This window comes from Alexandromys fortis, unplaced genomic scaffold (genome assembly GCF_014885135.2).
Source record: "Alexandromys fortis isolate MF-2015 unplaced genomic scaffold, M_Fortis_MF-2015_v1.1 scaffold_24, whole genome shotgun sequence".
In the NCBI taxonomy this organism is placed as follows: Eukaryota; Metazoa; Chordata; class Mammalia; order Rodentia; family Cricetidae; genus Alexandromys; species Alexandromys fortis.
Genome location: NW_026067906.1, coordinates 7954552 through 7972145, shown reverse-complemented (window position 1 = coordinate 7972145; position 17594 = coordinate 7954552). Strand labels below are relative to the sequence as shown.

Below are 17594 nucleotides of genomic sequence, written 5' to 3'. Positions count from 1 at the left end.
GGATGTCTATTGTTCATAGAGTAACCAGCTTTTGGCATCGTGTTGCAGCCACTTGAATGAGCCAAAGCAGACTATTGTAATCAAACAGCACAGACAGTGTTCTTAAAGAGTGGAGAACTAGTTCTCTATAGAGCCTGGGGTTTCCTAGATGAAGGTTCTGGCAGGTCTGACAGGGAGATGATCCTCTGTATTTACACAGGAGTTTTCTGGGGGTGTCCAAAGGGAGGAGAGTAGGCAGGAGGGAAAACGGAGGTAAAAGGAGAGTGATAAAAAGAAAGTGAAGCAGAGGGGGCTATAACAAAATTGCAGGAGAAAAAGAAAAGAGAGAAAGGGAGAAAAGGAAGGAAGGAGGGAAGGAATAAAAAAATAGAGGGAGGAAGGAAGAAAAAAAGAAGGAAGGAAGAGAGAGAAACAGTGAGAGAGACATGTATACACACACAGAGAGAGAAAGAAAAAGAGGGAGGGAGGGAGGAAGTGAGGGAGAGAGAGAGAGAGAGAGATACTGAAAAGTCTTTGTCTTGTTATAGATACAGCAGTCCAAAAATGGGAACCCCACCATCCTGACATAATATAAACCAAATAATCCTTCTCAGATTTCAACCAGGAGCACATTTACATTGGCAAATATGCCTTCAACATACACATTTTAAGGAAGAAAAAACTTTCAGTCTGTCGTTGTAACATTTCCACAGTGATAGCAATCTTTAGTATACCTAATTGGCAGTATTTAGATGTCTGGCAATAGAAGAAATTGATGTCCAAGTGGCCACAGAATGCAACATTCAGCCAGAGCATCTGACTATCAACCTCAATTCATGAAAATACATTGAAACTGGGGAAATGGAGAACTTCCCTCTGACCTTTCAACATCCCATCTGTGTTATAGCTTCAGCTTTCCTGTCTTATTTACGGTATGTTCCACTATTCACTTAGTCAAATTTCATTTGTTAGAAAATAGATGCTGTAGCACAGAAGAAAACTATATAAATCTCACAAGTGTAGTAGGAAACGGTTAATGAAAATATTTAGCTTAAAAGGCTGGCTGTGTGGGGCAGATCGTGCTCATGTTCTCAGCACTCTGGAAGCAGAAGCAAAAGGACTGATTGCTGCTAATTTGAAGCCAGCCCGTGAGTATGCATACAGTGAGTGTCAGGCAAGTCTGGCTTACAGAATAAGACCCTGTCTAGGAAAACCAAAGCAAGCAACCAAAGGAGACTACACAAGAAGAACGATGCTTCGGATTCCTTTAAAATTGACTTAGGCAGAACACCTCTTTCACGTTGAACAATGAATGGACTGTATTGAACTTGGGCCAAGGAAATCCATACTATAACCCAGAGCACATTTTCAGTAATGATGGGTAAGCAGGGTGTGTTTATGCATCTCAGGATACCCAGAACTACTCTGGAAGCTGGGAATAATAGATGCTACAATTTCCTTCTTAAGCATGCAGTTCAGGTTGGGATATAGCCCCAAATCCCCCCCTTTTTTTGCTTGCTGGGAGACAACAGATACAGGGAAAAGAGAACTTGGGGCCCTAAAACCTTTTTGAGAACATATCAAATTCCAAAATATAATTTTTTTGTGCATTAAAGATGACTGAAAAGTCATCTGAAGGTTGTCACCATTGGTACAGTCTAGGAGAAATACACCTGATATTGCTGATGTATTCCTAAAATTCTCTTGGTAGATTCTTTTTCACCCAGAGAATAACTGCCATAAACAGCTAGCACAATCATGTATTAACCACCAGCTATTTTCAAGTATTTATGTTACAATTTTAAAATACATGATTTAAATCAACCTTTCCTAGTTGTAATAGATAATATTTTTGTAAGTAAAGAGCAAATCTGTGCTCTTATTTTCTCTGTGGCTGCTTTGCACTCTCCTCTGTTCCTATGACCTGTCTTTCCTTTGACGCCTTTGCAAGCATTGGTATCTCTATTTTTTCCTTACAAGTTCATGTTCCTCAGTGCATGTTATGGACCTATGAACTTGTTCTTGACAATGTAGCCTAGCCATTAAACCCAAGGGACTAAGAATCAATCCAGCTGAACTATAATACTCTCTGTGCCTCAACTCCTGATTCTTCAAAATATCAATTCCACCTACCTCACAGGCTTGTTTGGCGACTGATTGAATTCATAATAGAATTCATAAAGAGCTAGGAATAATGCCTGACATGCCATCAGTGATCATGTGTATGAGCTATGGCCATACGACTCAAAATGCATCATTCTACATTATCTGCCAAGTGTCTCTTCTTCTTCAGGTACTGTAATGAACTCTTGACTTGTCAGCTTTAAGACTGTAGCCTTTTTCCTGAATGGCTATGTGAAGGAAAACAGAACCAAAGAAATGCATGACCATGTAAAGGTAGGCGTCATTGCTTTTATACAGGGACACAAGATAGAGCATTCAGAAATTAAGCACCACTCCACGTCCATAAACACAGTAAGCAGCAGAGCTGTAGGACAAATACACATCTACCTAAATCTTAAGCCTTCATACTTATTGTACTGTGGAAGTAAGCATGACCCTGGAAGGAGGAGATGGGGGATACCCCTAGCTGTTGAGCATTTTCTGTAGGGATGGTTCCATTTGAGCACTTGCATGCGTACACCTGTTGGTGTATGTATTCTCAGCTCATTTTCCCCACATCTTAATGAGATGGAGTCTCATTATCATCAGCTTTACAAAGAAAATAAAGAGGACTGCAGCAAAAACATATCGAGGATACATAATGCTCCCGTTTTCTTTCTGTTTCTGTGATGAACACCATGACCCCAGAGAAACTTGGAAACTTGGGAAGAAAAGGATTTACTTCATGTTACAGCTTGTATGGTTAACGTCAAGGGAAGGAAGGGCCTCAGAGGCAGAAAATGAAGCAGAGACCATGAAGGAACACTGGTTGGTGCTCTTCATGGTTTGCATCTCTCTCTCTCTCTCTCTCTCTCTCTCTCTCTCTCTCTCTCTCTCACACACACACACACCTCTTTATTACTCTTCAATTCTTTATAATTTTACAAAGATTTTTGTTTCACAAAATCTAAGATATTTTCTTGATCTGCTTTAAAAACTACACACAAACAATGGCTTACATTTTAAAAGTCTCCTTGCTTTAGTTACACGAGAGATCTCATGCCTGTACCAAAGTGGAGTGTATCCTCCAAGCCAGTTTTCACTTTACTTTCTAATAATATAATACAAGATCAATTGCCTACACGTGGCATTGTCAGTAAGTGATCTGGGCCCTCCCACTTCAATTGTCAATTAAGAAAATGCCCCAAGACAGGCTCACAGTCCAATCTAGAGACAGTGATTCTTCAGCTGAATTACCCTCTTTCCAGGAAATTCTAGCTTGTGTCAAGAGGATCAAACTCACCCAGCATGCATAGCTCATAAGCATAACGAGGTGGCGGTCCATGGCTATGATTGGAAAGGGAGACTGAACTGAGACTTAGCCGTCTGAATCCAGACCTTCTTCTATGAGCTACCACATTTGCTTCTGAAAACCAAATGTCCCTTTAAAACTAAATAGCTGCTTTAAAAAGGGGGAGCAAAAAAATCACATTTAGCTTTTCTTCTCATCTTCTTAGTACATATTTTCATATCTGTGTATGGCTCACTTATATTTAGAAAAACACCACAGAGCACACGCTAAACCATTATTGAGTATATAAGTCTGTTTTGGAAAAAACAAAGTTTGTTAATTATCTTTTCCCTGTATAATGTGCATGAACACAAGACTCGATAGTTTTAGAAGGCACTAATTCTAATTTCGAAGGAAACAAACTTGGAAATATTTCTGTTTAATAAAAAAATCTGTCCCCTTGTGTCCTTGCCTCATTTTCTTGCTTAAAATTATGCAAGCCAAAAAAAATTATGCAAGCCAAAACAATAATTAACTCAGTAAATTTTAGGGGACACAAATTTGTATTACTATGATACCCCAAATTATACAATGGTACTCCTATGATGAGATGGGTAACAGAGACAGGAAATCCCCTAGAGGCTTGGGGGCCAGCTGGCCTCTAATAGAGAATGAAGAACAATAGCATCCAAAAGAGAAGGATGCTGTCTCAAACTAGGTAGAAGGTAAAGAGTGACAACTCCTTTTATATCCATACCAGCATCACAGCACATGTGTGCTGAGCTTCTCTCTCTCTCTCTCTCTCTCTCTCTCTCTCTCTCTCTCTCTCTCTCACACACACACACACACACACACACACATCATCCATACAAAAATATGAAAATTGTAGATGTTTAGGGTGATAGCTATGCAAAGCAATTCTGTCATTCATCTCTTATAAGTGTCCTAATGATGGAGTTAGGACATTGATGACCAATCAAGAAATGAACAATTTAGGGAAAGTGTATGTATAGAGTAAGTTACATAGATAGGAAATATTACCTTTAGATATCTAAGCATCCCAACAACTTCCTGCAACTTTCAAATCCCCAACTAAGTGTAGCCCCAGGCTCTTTGTGTGCTATAGTAAAGGAAGCATTTTCTATCCTTGCCCAATTGGGATCACATGGCATTCAGGGCTCAGGGAATGATGATGGCTGTTGAGTATTTTTTATGTGTCAGATTCAGACTGAATATTTTATACATATTAGAATATTAAAATCAACAAATCTACGTCTTCAGTATTAGTTTTACAATCTGCAACTCTGCAGATTAGAAAACCGAAACTCAAAATAGTTAAGCAACTTGGGCAGATGTGGTGGGGTTAGTAAGAAGAAAGGCTTTAATTTAAAAGTAGGCAGGACATTCCTGCCCAGAATTCTTATAAACATCATGTTGGCTCCGAAATAACATGGTGCCCTTGAAATGATGGAGAAAACAGTAGGGAATGAAGGAAAATAATATTGCCATACGCATCTATGGTCTACACAGTCTTTGCTATCCATCGTCTCCTTGCGTCCTTAAAGCAGGGATTGCTACCTCCCGCTCTGCATTCTTTCTCATCTATCCCCCTCTTTTACTATGCTCTGATTTCTTTTTTCCCTTGCTTTTACTCATCAAAATGATCATCTTTGCACAGTGCCTGCTTCTGCTCTGACGAAGCGTACTCTCACAGCCTTCCAGGGCTCAGTGCATAAGTTTCTCTCATTCTCTCAGTGTATTCTTCTCTGTACTTACTGCTCTCTGGAGTCACACTGTTTTCTCACCTGTTTAAATGTTTGTTTCTTCTGATTTGGACCTTGAGATTTCAGTCTGGTGCTCCATTGTGGGTCTCTGTCTCTGTCTCCTTTCATTGCCTGCTGAAGGTTAATATTCAGGAGGAAGCCTATATGATTTTCTTTGGGTTCTCCTTCTTATTTAGCTTCTCAAAGAACCTGAATTATAGGCTCAATGTCCTTTATTTATGGCTAGAAACCAAATATGAGTTAGTACATCCCATGTTCCTCTTTTTGGGTTTGGCTAACCTCACTCAGGATGGTGTTTTCTATTTCCATCCATTTGCCTGCAAACTTCAAGAATTCCTTGTTTTTTACTGCTGAGTAGTACTCTAATATGTATATATTCCATACTTTTTTCATCCATTCTTCAATTGAAGGGCATCTAGGTTGTTTCCAGGTTCTGGCTATTACAAACAATGCTGCTATAAACATAGTAGAGCATATACTTTTGTTGTGTGATAAGGCCTCTCTTGGGTATATTCCCAAGATTGGTATTGCTGGGTCCATGGTGAGCAGAAGGAGAGAGAGCACAAGCAAGGAACTCAGGACCGCGAGGGGTGCACCCATACACTGAGACAATGGGGATGTTCTATCAGGAACTCACCAAGGCCAACTGGCCTGGGTCTGAAAAAGCCCGGGTTAAAACCGGTCTCGCTGAACATAGTCGACAATGAGGATTACTGAGACCTCAAGAACAATGGCAATGGGTTTTTGATCCTACTGTACCTATTGGTTTCGTAGGAGCCTAGGCAGTTTCGTGGATGCTCACCTTACTAGACCTGGATGGAGGTGGGTGGCCCTTGGACTTCCCACAGGGCAGGAAACCCTGACTGCTCTTTGGGCTGACGAGGGAGGGAGACTTGATTGGGGGAGGGGGAGGGAAAGGGGAGGCGGCAGTGGGGAAGAGACAGAAATCTTTAATAAATAAATAAAAATTAAAATTAAAAAAAAAAAGAAAAAAAATGTTTGTTTCTACCCTAACCGGGAGTCACGCACATCATTGAGAGAGACCTCATCCGTCTTTTCTTCTTTCTATCTCCCTTTCTCAAATACATAGCAGGCATGTCAAATAGGCAGTCAAAATTTATTACTTTTCTATTCCTGTCTTTTTATTGTACTTTGTTGTTGTAGTTTACCTTTTCATTGACCTTTTAAGCTTTTTTATTTGGATATGAGATTGCTTTTTAATTATTATTTGGATGTGTGAGCACTGATTCATGGGATTAGTGATTATCTCTGGGAAATTCAGTTATGCCTTCTAATAGCTTTTCAATTGACAATCAAATACTCTGAAGACAGGAAAATTTGACAGCTCTGTGTTCAGAATTTTTGCTTACTTTTATCTACGATTATTGGTGAAATCTTTTGTATTATTCTTGAGCTTAAATCTACTCTTCCATCTTTCACCTTTAAATACAGCATTCAGCAATTCATTTGATAGCTAATCTCTATCATGTTGAAGAAAACCCCTTCTCACAGGTCACCACAAGAGTGTGTCTTAAAATCCCATATTAGGCTTATATTTTATGACAGATGTAAAGCATTGCAGTAAAGTAAGTCCTACCGTTTTGCCATCCTCGGAGGTTCAAAGCTAAGTGGGGTGGTACTTCCTTCCAAGAGGGAATCTGGATATTTAAACATGTTTCTAGTTAATACCTTGATGTAGCTGATGAGTTTTAAACAGGCTTTTGCCGTTGGGGATTCTAGATATTAAACTCTCTACATGACAAACAACGTTTAGGCCTACTGTTACCCGTTGTATCTCAGTTGACTAACTTTTCTGTGAGCATGATCGTTTTCATTGTGTTCTAAAACATCACTAACATGAGGAACATACCAAACAAGAGGTTGCCTAGATCTGATAATATTTGCTAATTCTTAAAATAATCCCCCATAGATTATGGAATATTAGTATTTTATTACAGAATTGATACAGTTTTCCATTTAACTTAAAAGAGATTGATTTTTTTAATATTTTGATGATTTAATTACACAGCTTGTTTTGACTTTATTAAATTAATTTATCAATATTTTCCAAATCAATAACTCTTAAATAAGATTGTCCCAGTCATGTACCAGTGCCATCAATACGAATCTAATCACATTCTGACTTGATTCCATGTAATGAATGAAAACTACATTGAATTTTATCTGCTTCATTGTAAGCTGTCATTTTAGCTAGGTACATTCTTAGAATGCTGATATTGTTGGCTCAGTTATTTCTTATTTTCCAAATCTGTATGCCACCAACAAATTTGATTAAAATATAATTTATGGCACTCAGCTGAAATCTCAGTAACAATGCAGAAGACTGAGACCCATCCATTCTCAGAGCTGCATTCAACCACTAGAAGCCCACTTCACGTAGCTCCATGTTTTCAGCGAGGCCTCTTGCACAGTTAATAGCATCTGGAGGATGGAACACAGCTGTGCCATACCCATGAAATTCATCCAATCCACTCTCATCGGCCCATGTACCTGCTGCAGAAGCCCTGCTTTCTTTTCTAATGGTCCATATTTTATCATTCTAATAATATGCCTTCTATTATGTTCTGCTCAGAGATATCACCAAAGAGTTTGGCCTGTAATTCCCTAAATGCATTTTCCCGAACTCATGCTACCTGTTCAACCTACTGTTCTTAAGCATCACTTCCATTAGTCCCTTATCCACAGTGTCCAATCACTCCTTTGCTTTTCAATAGATGCAGTTGTCAGTTGGTGCTCACTTCTCTGCCATCTAACCTGGGGGTTTCAGTGAACATTCTGTGACTTTTATTAATCTATCCTCTTTTTTTTTTTTTTTTTGGTGATGGCAATTCTTTGCTAGACGATCTTATGCAGAATTAATGTTACTATGACAACAGCGAGCAAGTAAACAAAAAGAACAGAACCAGGTGGACTTGAAATTGCTCCTGTGTTTCTAGACGTGGTGATTAGTTTAAACCAGGAGCTCTGGGCTTTCTGTGCAACACAGACAGATGTCTGAGTGCGACTTCAAAAGAAATTTCAGTCCCATGTGGCTTCTAAGTGGTTTTAGGCATATTTGCTTTCACTAGGCAAGTCTTCAAGTGGAGCAAGCACATTACTTAGCACAACCCAGTCTTAAAAAGTTCTTGATCCCATTGATTAGAAGTAATGAATTGGTGGGATCATTGTGACTTTTAAAGACATTTTTGTCAACAGAGAGTGCTTTCAAAATAAATCTCTTAACCTGTCTATCATGCCATAGCTCTATCATTCATTAATTGGTAGTTGTGAAAAATAAAATCACAGAGTAGCTCATTTTTGCATACTGGGGTGGAGCAGATGATTCTTCAGCCCGCTCTTCACATTCGGTAAGTCTTCATGGTCCTGATATATGACTAAATGTTTGGTCCATTCACCAACTAAAACAGTAAGATCAATGCAGAAAATGGAAAGGAGACTATGAATATCAACAACAGGGTCTCTCATTGTTTCTGGCCATTTGCTGGACACACAGACACACAGACAAAATGAACACACACACACATACACAAACACATACACACACAACTGATAGCCTAAAGCCGCCATGGCTTGTTCGTTATTTTGTTTATATTACTCAGGAAATGTTCCTTACGCTCTACTATATAGCTAGGAGCCTTTAGCGAGTCTTAAAAGTACACCCATGAAACAACACCACTAATTTTATGAATGGCAGGATCACACCAAAAAAGATATTCAGCAAAAATAGTTTGTAAAATGTTTATTGCTGCCTCCAGAAAATATTCGCTTAAAGTAAACAAGTACTTAATGTTTATGAGCCGAAATGTACCAGGCTGTTGATGTTGGTGAGGCTTTAGGATGAGATACAACATTCTTAGCCTTCCGTTTTTTCTATCAAGATCATCAGGCATGCATCTTTGAAACAGTAGTTAAAATGATCACACTTATATTTCTTCCTCCTCATTTTTTTTCTATCATAAAAATCCCTCCAAATGAAAACAAAGATAGAAAACTGAGGTTCAAGAGAAGGAGCAATTTTCAGTTGAAAACAGATTTTATAAAAACTTGTGAATGCTGCTGAGTGATGGTGACACACACCTTTAATCCCAGCACTCAGGAGGCAGAGGTTAGCGGGTCTCTGTGAGTTTGAGGCCATGCCCGTCTACAAGAGCTAGTTCCAGGACAGGCTCCAAAGCTACAGAGAAACCCTGTCTTCATAAACCAACCAACCAAAAAGGCCAGCAAGTGGTGAATGCAGTTGATTAGAAAATCTATAGGTTGCCCAGGGCTTGAATTGGAGATACATAAAGAAATGGGCCCTGTATGCCTTTAAAAGTGAAAAGAAAAGAGAAAATGCTAATATGTACCAAATGTAACAAAAACCGTGGCACCATGGGATTCTCATTGACGTTCAATATTTGTTCTCATGTTGCTTTCTCCCCATAATATTGAAATCCATAAGATAATATTTCTTGGTTTCCCAGTAGAAACTTCAAAGGACAAAAGTTTGATCTTTTAAAATGAGGAAATGCACTTAAGACTAGTTTAATCAATAATATAAATTATGATTAAAAGAAGCTAAGAAATTGCAGTTTCCATTTCTATTTTTGCAACTTATCCAAATTCAAGTGGAAGCCCAGAAAAGTTAGATGGTGGCAGCCGCAACAATTTGCCTTATGGACACACTGAAATCGGTCGTAACCTATTGATTAGGTCATCGAATACCACTGATTTGTAAGTTACATAATTTTAATTAACTCCTAGAATTTTATTTTAAAATATTTACTTTATTTTCAATTGCACATACATTATTTTTTCTGTTTGGGGACTAGGTCTGCCTAAGTGCAATTGCCCAGGAGAGCCAGAGGCATGGATCCCCTGGAGCTGATGTCACAGGTGGTTGTGAGCTGCTGGCAGGGGTTCAGGGAACCAAATTTGGGGCCTGAGACCAACACTCGCTCTTTAGTGCACAGTCATCTCTCTAGATCCAGAGAAAAATTAAATTATTCCTTTTTTTCTACCATAGGGTTTGTATTATCACGTTATGGGTCATAATTTTTTAAACCATTTTGCTTTAATGGTTTGAAGGGGAAAGGTTAAGCAAAGGTCAAAATTTAAAGGGGCTTTTCATATTATCCTCTCTGACCTTGAAATGGGCCGTGAAGGAGAGTGGAAGCTACCGCACTCTCGGGAAAGTGCCTGAAAGGGCTCAGTGTTTAACACAGCGAGGCATTTCCAGGTTCTAGAAAGGCGGCAGTATTCAGTATCACGGTCTGCTCTCTCTTTTGCTGCCCTGATTTTAGCTGAAAGTCATTCCTAGTTTTAAAGATTAAAATCTGGCCAAGCCAATCTCTGAACACAAGAAGAGGGTCTGAGGACATTTAAGAGTGGGAAGAGATGGTTTTCTTGCTCATCTCCTAATCAGAAGCTTCGTGCTGCCACAGGGGTAAATTACCTGTACTGCGGTTTACACCGATGTTTATCTAACCCCAAACTAGCCATCCCTTATCAAGACCACCAGCATTCAAGATAAAGATTTAAGTATAGTACCATAAGAGCAAGGGTTTAGTGCATTCTTGAAAATCAAATTACCGTATGATATTATCATCTGACAATAAAACATAGTGTAAAGCTAATCTGTAGATTTACTTGGCCTATATAACCAAATTTCTAACTCATGATGTAGCCTTCTGGTGTAATTGTTTTTCGGTAATTTTAATTTTTGACTGTCTTTTTTTCCCTCAATCTATTAACTAGCTGGTAACCAAGTAGTAAAATCTGGAACTGATGCTATATGTACTTATGTACTTCCCTCATCATGACTGCTTTTTGTAAAGATCATAATAATATTATATATGAAGACCAGCTGAAATTTTCCCTCTCTCAGGGAGTCGTTCTTAATCAACACCAACCAAGTAGTTCTCACGTCCATAATCTCCTCTCAGATAGTTTTCTTCAGAGCATTTCACATTCTCATATGCTCTAACATCATCGCTATGAGTCACGTCATCTGAGCCCCTGGCTACCACCATCAAATACCCATTTGCTAAGACTCCTCTTTTGCTTGCTTTTTCACAATATAAATGTGATGTGTTGAGGGCTTCCATTCTTCCTCCTGAGGCTTTTTACCCACAATTATCAACAAAGCTTGTTTCCTCCCTTTTTTCCAGTGGTCTTCTCAGATGTCGCAGTCACAGGGGTCTTTCCTTGATGTGTGTGTGTGTGTGTGTGTGTGTGTGTGTAGTGATCCATTGTCATTTGTTCACTTTTATTTTTACCACCAGCCTCACACTTGTATGTGTGTATTCTTTGTATCCCTCTCACTAGCATGCAAACACCATTAGATTTTACCTATTTTGCTCAACTGGCACTACCACAGTGCTTCGAACAGTATTTGGAATAAGGTTGACACTCAGTAATTTTTAGTAAATCCATCCCTTGACATTTGTCTCCTCTAGTAGTCTCTTTAGACTCATTGGGGCAAAAAACCTTTCTTCTTGCATTCCCATAGCATCGGTATGCAACAGGTGATAACGGTATACTGAACGAATGGATGAGTGAGTTGCTTAAAAAAGAAACCTTTGCCTAGTGGCCCCTACTTATGACCGAAATTAGAATCGTCATTTGTCTAGTTTCTCAATATACACTGACCCCAAATAAAATGTGACTTATAATAGGACCTCAGTAAGTAAATAAAGAATATCAAGAAACACTAACTAAGCAGGAATCTACTTTGCCCATTGCAGACCCCCAAGGTTTGAAGTATTGACTAGTCCAATTTCTTGATGACATTAGAAAATAATCTTTGGATATTCATAGGGATGTGAAAGCCCCCAAGTCACCCTGACTATCCCTTTAGGCCAGCCTGGATCTTTTAAAATCTTACTTTCCAGACAAAAAAACCCAGATGAATATGACTTCTCAGTCTTACTTTCAGTTATCTCGTTTGAATTCATAGTGAGTAAATCTCAATTTAAAGCCTGTAGCTTTGATTTGTTTCCTTAGAAACTTTCCATCAAGATTCCATATGTGTGTGCGTGTATGTGTATGTGTATGCATGATGTATGTACATACGCATATATGTATGCTTGTATATGTGCTGCCAAAGGACACTAAGCAAGATTTAAATCTCCCATTTAGAGGTAGCGTAGCCTAAAAATCATCATTTTTTATTTCTTTTGTGTTTTATGTTTGTGTAAATTAAAGTACTAGAAATTAACCGGAAGCCCTAAAATCATAGCGTGTGTGTTCTCATTTGCCGAGATGCACTTTGTTGTTCCTGACAAGAGTCTTATTTCCTTCTTCCCAGCTACAATCCTGCTTGGGGCCTGGTGACACAGGCTTTAATTCCTAGTACTCGGGAGGCAGAGACAGGCAGATTTCTGAGTTCAAGGCCGGGCCTGGTCTACAGGGACAGCCTGGATTGCACAGAAAAACCTTGTCTTGAAAAATCAAAAACCAGGGCTACTGAGACCTCAAGAACAATGACAATGGGTTTTTGATCCTACTGCACATACTGGCTTTGTGGGAGCTTAAGCAGTTTGGATGCTCACCTTACTAGACCTGGATGGAGGTGGGTGGTCCTTGGACTTCCCACAGGGCAGGGAACCCTGATTGCTCTTTGGGCTGATGGAGGGAGGGAGACTTGATCGGGGGAGGGGAAGGGAAATGGTAGGCGGTGGCGGGGAGGAGGCAGAAATCTTTAATAAATAAATAAATTAAAAATAAGAAAAATCAAAAACCTAAGGCAAAGCCTTGGTTAGCAGCTGTGGCTGATGAAAATCCACCAAGTCAATAGGAGAAAGGTTCCTAGGAGCCTCCCCATGTGTGCCCTACCAACCCTGTGAGCTCTGCGGTACTGACACCAGGGTTGTATCTCAGTTTGGTATGAAATCCCCATAACCAACTGATCTTGATTTACCTCAGGTTTTAGTTCACTAACACCAATCTACATTAGTTTGAGATTTCCAGCACAAGCCACGGTCTACGAGGAAATCGAGGATGGATTCAGAAATGGCCTTATTGCTCAGGAAGCTCCACCTACTGGGGGCGGGAACAAAACTAACAACCGGTTGTAAACTCTTTGGAGGGACCAAAAAAACTTTGGGTGGAACAGTTTAGGGTATATCTAACGGCACCCCAGAGCTTAGTGTGATCTAGTCTCCAGTGGGTGGCCACTGAAGCCTAAGTTAGGGTAAAACTGCATAGTAGAGCAATCACCAGTAAATGAACAACAGAGTTGAGCCCTCCCTGTTCAAGGACAATGTTTAGAATCCCACGATCCATCAACCTAATAATAATAAAATTCCCTGCTCGATCATGTTAAGGTACTATCACAATTAAATAGAGGGAAGATACTTTATTGACAGTTTTCTCATTCACCAAACAGTTAAAGCCAGAATGGATAGATGGTTCATTCAAATATCCACCTAGTTAACCTATGTAAATACTTCCTGGGTTACTGTATGGATCTAATCACAGACGGGTGCCATTTGAGTCTAAACAAGAATGCACGTTAAATCTTTGTCTGCCTAACACCTCCCCTGAACAACTGACTGGGGCACCTAAGGGCTAAGATACCACCCACCCCAAAGTGGGACAGTTGTCTTAGTAATAGTAGCAGTGAGATAGGAACTTGTTTGGGTATGCGCTCTTCTTGGACCGTTAGCTTCTAACGGAGTTAGAACGTGGACTGTTGAACGCAGTTAAACTTGGGATGGTTAATGACTGTAATTTAGTAATGTGACAATATAAGAACTCATCACATTAAAACAGAAATACTTGGGAATCCCATCGTCTTTAATAGCTTACCATCTGCTTGGCTCTTACCAGCAGTGGATTTATCCTGCTTAGTAGAGACGATATTGGGGGGTAAAATCATAGATTAGACGGCGGATTTCTGAGCTCTTTACTGTTATTAATTTGCAAGCGTGTAAACGAACATTTCCCAACATAAAAATCAATTATGTTTCAACTCTCACCCCAAGTGAGGTTGCTATGGGCTCCACATAATATCTGTTCTGGCACCAACAGACTGAGGTAAAGTCACCGGAGATCTCTCTAAATTAAGAACCTCAAACAGAGTTTACCAGCTTTGCCACTGTGTTCCGCAGCAGGATGCTCTTTTTGCCTTGCTGGGCCCGCTAGTTTAATCTCCCAGAAAGAGAAATTTTAGAGGGACAAGGACTAAATCATTTTCTTTTGAGCACAGCATTTTCAAATGGCTGCCCCGGGTCCTAAGCCCCGCCGCTTCGGACCCGAGATAGAGGTGCCCTCTCTCTGCAGAGCAGGGACTCTGGCGCTCTATACCTGGACGTGGGGAAGGCGAAAGGAAACTCCCCCTCACAGTTGGGTACCACTCATGTGCACTACGCAGGCCCCAAGCTTAGAGGAGAAACCAGTAACCAGGCTTGGGAAGGTTTGAGGAGGAGGCAAACGCTGTTTCCCATGAAGCCAAAGAGTAGGACGCACAGGTCACAGGCGAGAAGTTAAACTGTTACCAAGCCTGCGCTTTGTCCCCGCGCTGTCTGCAGCCCAGGCACGGAGGTGCACTTGGTTGGCGAAGAACTAGGTTGCTTTGGAGCAAAAGACAGGAGTTGCTACCAGCCTGGAACTGCAGGCGGAGGGAGCCCTGCGAACCAGCGACCCAAGCTGTAGCTCCGGACGGGAAGCCGGAGCCAAGCCAGCTTGCCTCCGGGGTGCAGCGTCCCCTAGCTCGCTAGGCTGCCCAGGTTCCGCTCTGCCCTTTCGCCCGAGGGCAGCGCCCTGGCTCGGCAGCCCGGCGGCCGTGCACCCAGCTACCCTGCCAAGCGCCCTACCGCCCCGGGGCGATCTCACAGTCACCGCAGCAGCACAGATCCTGTCTCCAGCACGGGGACAAACTTCCTCCCTCCGGGTCCTCGGGCCGGCAGTTGTTAGCTGGTTTCCCCCACTGGTCCCTTTACTGCTCTGGCTTGAAGAGCTTTCTCTGCCCCTCTCCAGTTACCAGCGCTCAGTGGTTTCCGCACATCCTCTCCAACAAAGCCGGGGCCCAGAGGCGACCCGGCAAGGGACTAGGACTGGAGGCTGAAGCATTGGAGCCCTGACAAGGCATCCACGCCCCGGCGAGCGCTGCGAGAAGGGGCGGCAGGGACGAGGCGAGGAGAGAGGGGTAGAAAGTGTCCTGCTCCGGGCGCGAAAGCCTCCTAGACTGATCGTCCTCGCCCAGTTGCCCCTAGCCGAGCGCATCCTGCTGTCCCAGTGGGACTGGGCAGGGCGATGGGGGAAGCTGTGCGGACTCTGTGGCCTGATGTACCAGCCGCTCCCTTACCTCTGTCCAGAGTAAGCGGCTGGACCACTGTCAATGTCGCCATGTCTGCCTTGGGAGCCGAAGTGACGCTCGGCTTCAGCATCAGCAACCGCTTGTAGTGAGAAAAAGAGGAGGAGATTGGGGGCGGGGGTGGAGAGGGAAGACGGAAAGGAGGGGGAGGAGGGGGAGGCAGGAAGGTGGTGATGGAGGAGAAGAAAGCTCGGGTGGGTTGGTAGCCAGATGGAGACTCAACTGTTGTGCCCAGGCGAATCTTCAGACGCGGCGCCAAGCAGGGCAGGTATCCGCGAGCGCCTGCATGGCCAGGCGCTGAAAAAGGAACGCTCAGCCCTAGAACTTCGCTCCTCCGCCCATGAGCTCTGGCTGGGTGCAGCTGGTTAGGTGTCTTTCAACTTTCCACCCAAGCGTTAATGGTCAAAATACACTTGTACACAGAGAAAGAGGGCACGGAAACGGGAGAGAGAGATGGGGGGGGGGCAGAGGGTTGGTGTTTTGGGGGCTATTTTTTCTGGAAATGGGTTGGCTTTCAGATTAAAAAAATTTTCAACCTACTAATCCCACACCCCTTTAGATAGAAAGTACCACTGGCAATGGTAGATGCTCCTATATCGTTGTAGCTGCTATTAATTTCTGTTGAAGCTTTTTTAGAATGTTCCCTCCCAACAGTACGAGGTAACTGACTGAGGGCCAGGGTTCTATAGGTAAGTGTTCACTTAGGAGTTGGGTGTATCGCCTAGGAAATGACCTGCCTTTACAAGCAAACTTCCTAACAATGTTTTAAAATGAAAAACCGGTCTCTGTCATAGAAAAAAAAAATACCCATCTAGGATTTTTTCACATTAATCTAGGAGAAGCATGTATTCCGGGGTGTTACTTATTAATTAGCATATGTGAAAAGAATTGAGCCAAGAGAGTTACATACACTTACTATACGCCCTCGATTTGTTCTTTCCCTGCAGCCTCTGATTGCGGGGGCATAATATTAAAGGGCTTATTTCAGAGTCAGCTGACCAGCATTCAGTTGCTAGAGCCTTCAAGTACTGTAAGCCTCTTTATCTCAACTTTCAGTAAATTTCTACCAAGGCTGATGTCCCTATCAAACGATGAAGAAGCATGGATAAGCCTCCTATAGGCATAATGTAAGCGACTGGGAAAAAGTGCCTGGAAGACAATGCTGCCCGTCCGTGTGACAGCTAACTTATCATTGTGACTCCCAAGGACCTCTCAGGGGCAGACCTTGGGTTGCAGCAAAGTATTTGCATACAACCAATGCCATGTTCTTCTAATGACACCAAGAGATAGAAAGCAGTAGACTTTCACCAGTGACTGAGATAGTCGAAGATGACTGACCATTTTTGACTACGTCTAGTCATGAAATTCAGCTCTTTATTGCACATATTATCTGACAAACTCACAGTCTCTTGTAGATGCCCAGCCTCCTCACCTGGCAAACAAGAGGAACAACTTCCTTCAGTTGCACAGTGATCTGGTAACATGAGGAACCTGAGTCTCCTCTACAAGGTCCCTGAGATTTGTGAGCTGCCGATGGGTTTAGTAAAAGAGATATACTCCCGTGTGTGTGTGTGTGTGTGTGTGTGTGTGTGTACAACAACGAGAGAAATAGAGACCATGAATGAGAGAGAGAGAGAGAGAGAGAGAGAGAGAGAGAGAGCAACGAGCCAGTACATGGGGATGATTAGAGGTGGAAACAGGGAAATTATGTAATTATCCATTAATTAAAACTTAAGGAGAATGAAAAAAAAGGAATATATTTTGTGGTGCTCAGAAATGGCACTGTAGTTAAAAGCACACATTGTTCTTGCACAGGACTTAAATTCAGTGTCCATTACAGACATTAAGTGTCTCATAGCTGCCTCAAACTTCATCTCCAGGGGTCTCTGATATCTCCTCTGACCTCCTCAGGCATCCGCACTCTGATGACCAGACCACAATTAAAAGTAAAATAAATCTTTAAAAATTGATATACTTTGGGAATAGTGGATTCTATGTATATGCCTGCAGGCCAGCAGAGGGCACCAGACCTCATTACAGATGGTTGTGAGCCACCATGTGGTTGCTGGGAATTGAACTCTGGACCTCTGGAATAGCAGGCAATGCTCTTAACCACTGA

At 41.8% G+C, this 17594-nt stretch overlaps 1 protein-coding gene across 2 annotated transcripts in view; it reads right to left on the bottom strand.

Annotated features, from left to right (window-relative positions):
• Positions 1-15824, bottom strand: part of Lin7a (lin-7 homolog A, crumbs cell polarity complex component) — a 128814-nt gene extending 112990 nt beyond the window's left edge. Inside the window, exon 1 of one of the 2 annotated variants that reach the window (XM_050135497.1) lies at positions 15467-15824. In XM_050135497.1, the coding sequence (XP_049991454.1) occupies positions 15467-15548 (82 nt within the window). In that variant the 5' untranslated portion in view covers positions 15549-15824. The remainder of the gene's footprint in view (positions 1-15466) is intronic. The other variant, XM_050135498.1, reaches the window with a different exon arrangement.
• Between the last annotated feature and the right edge of the window lie 1770 nt (positions 15825-17594).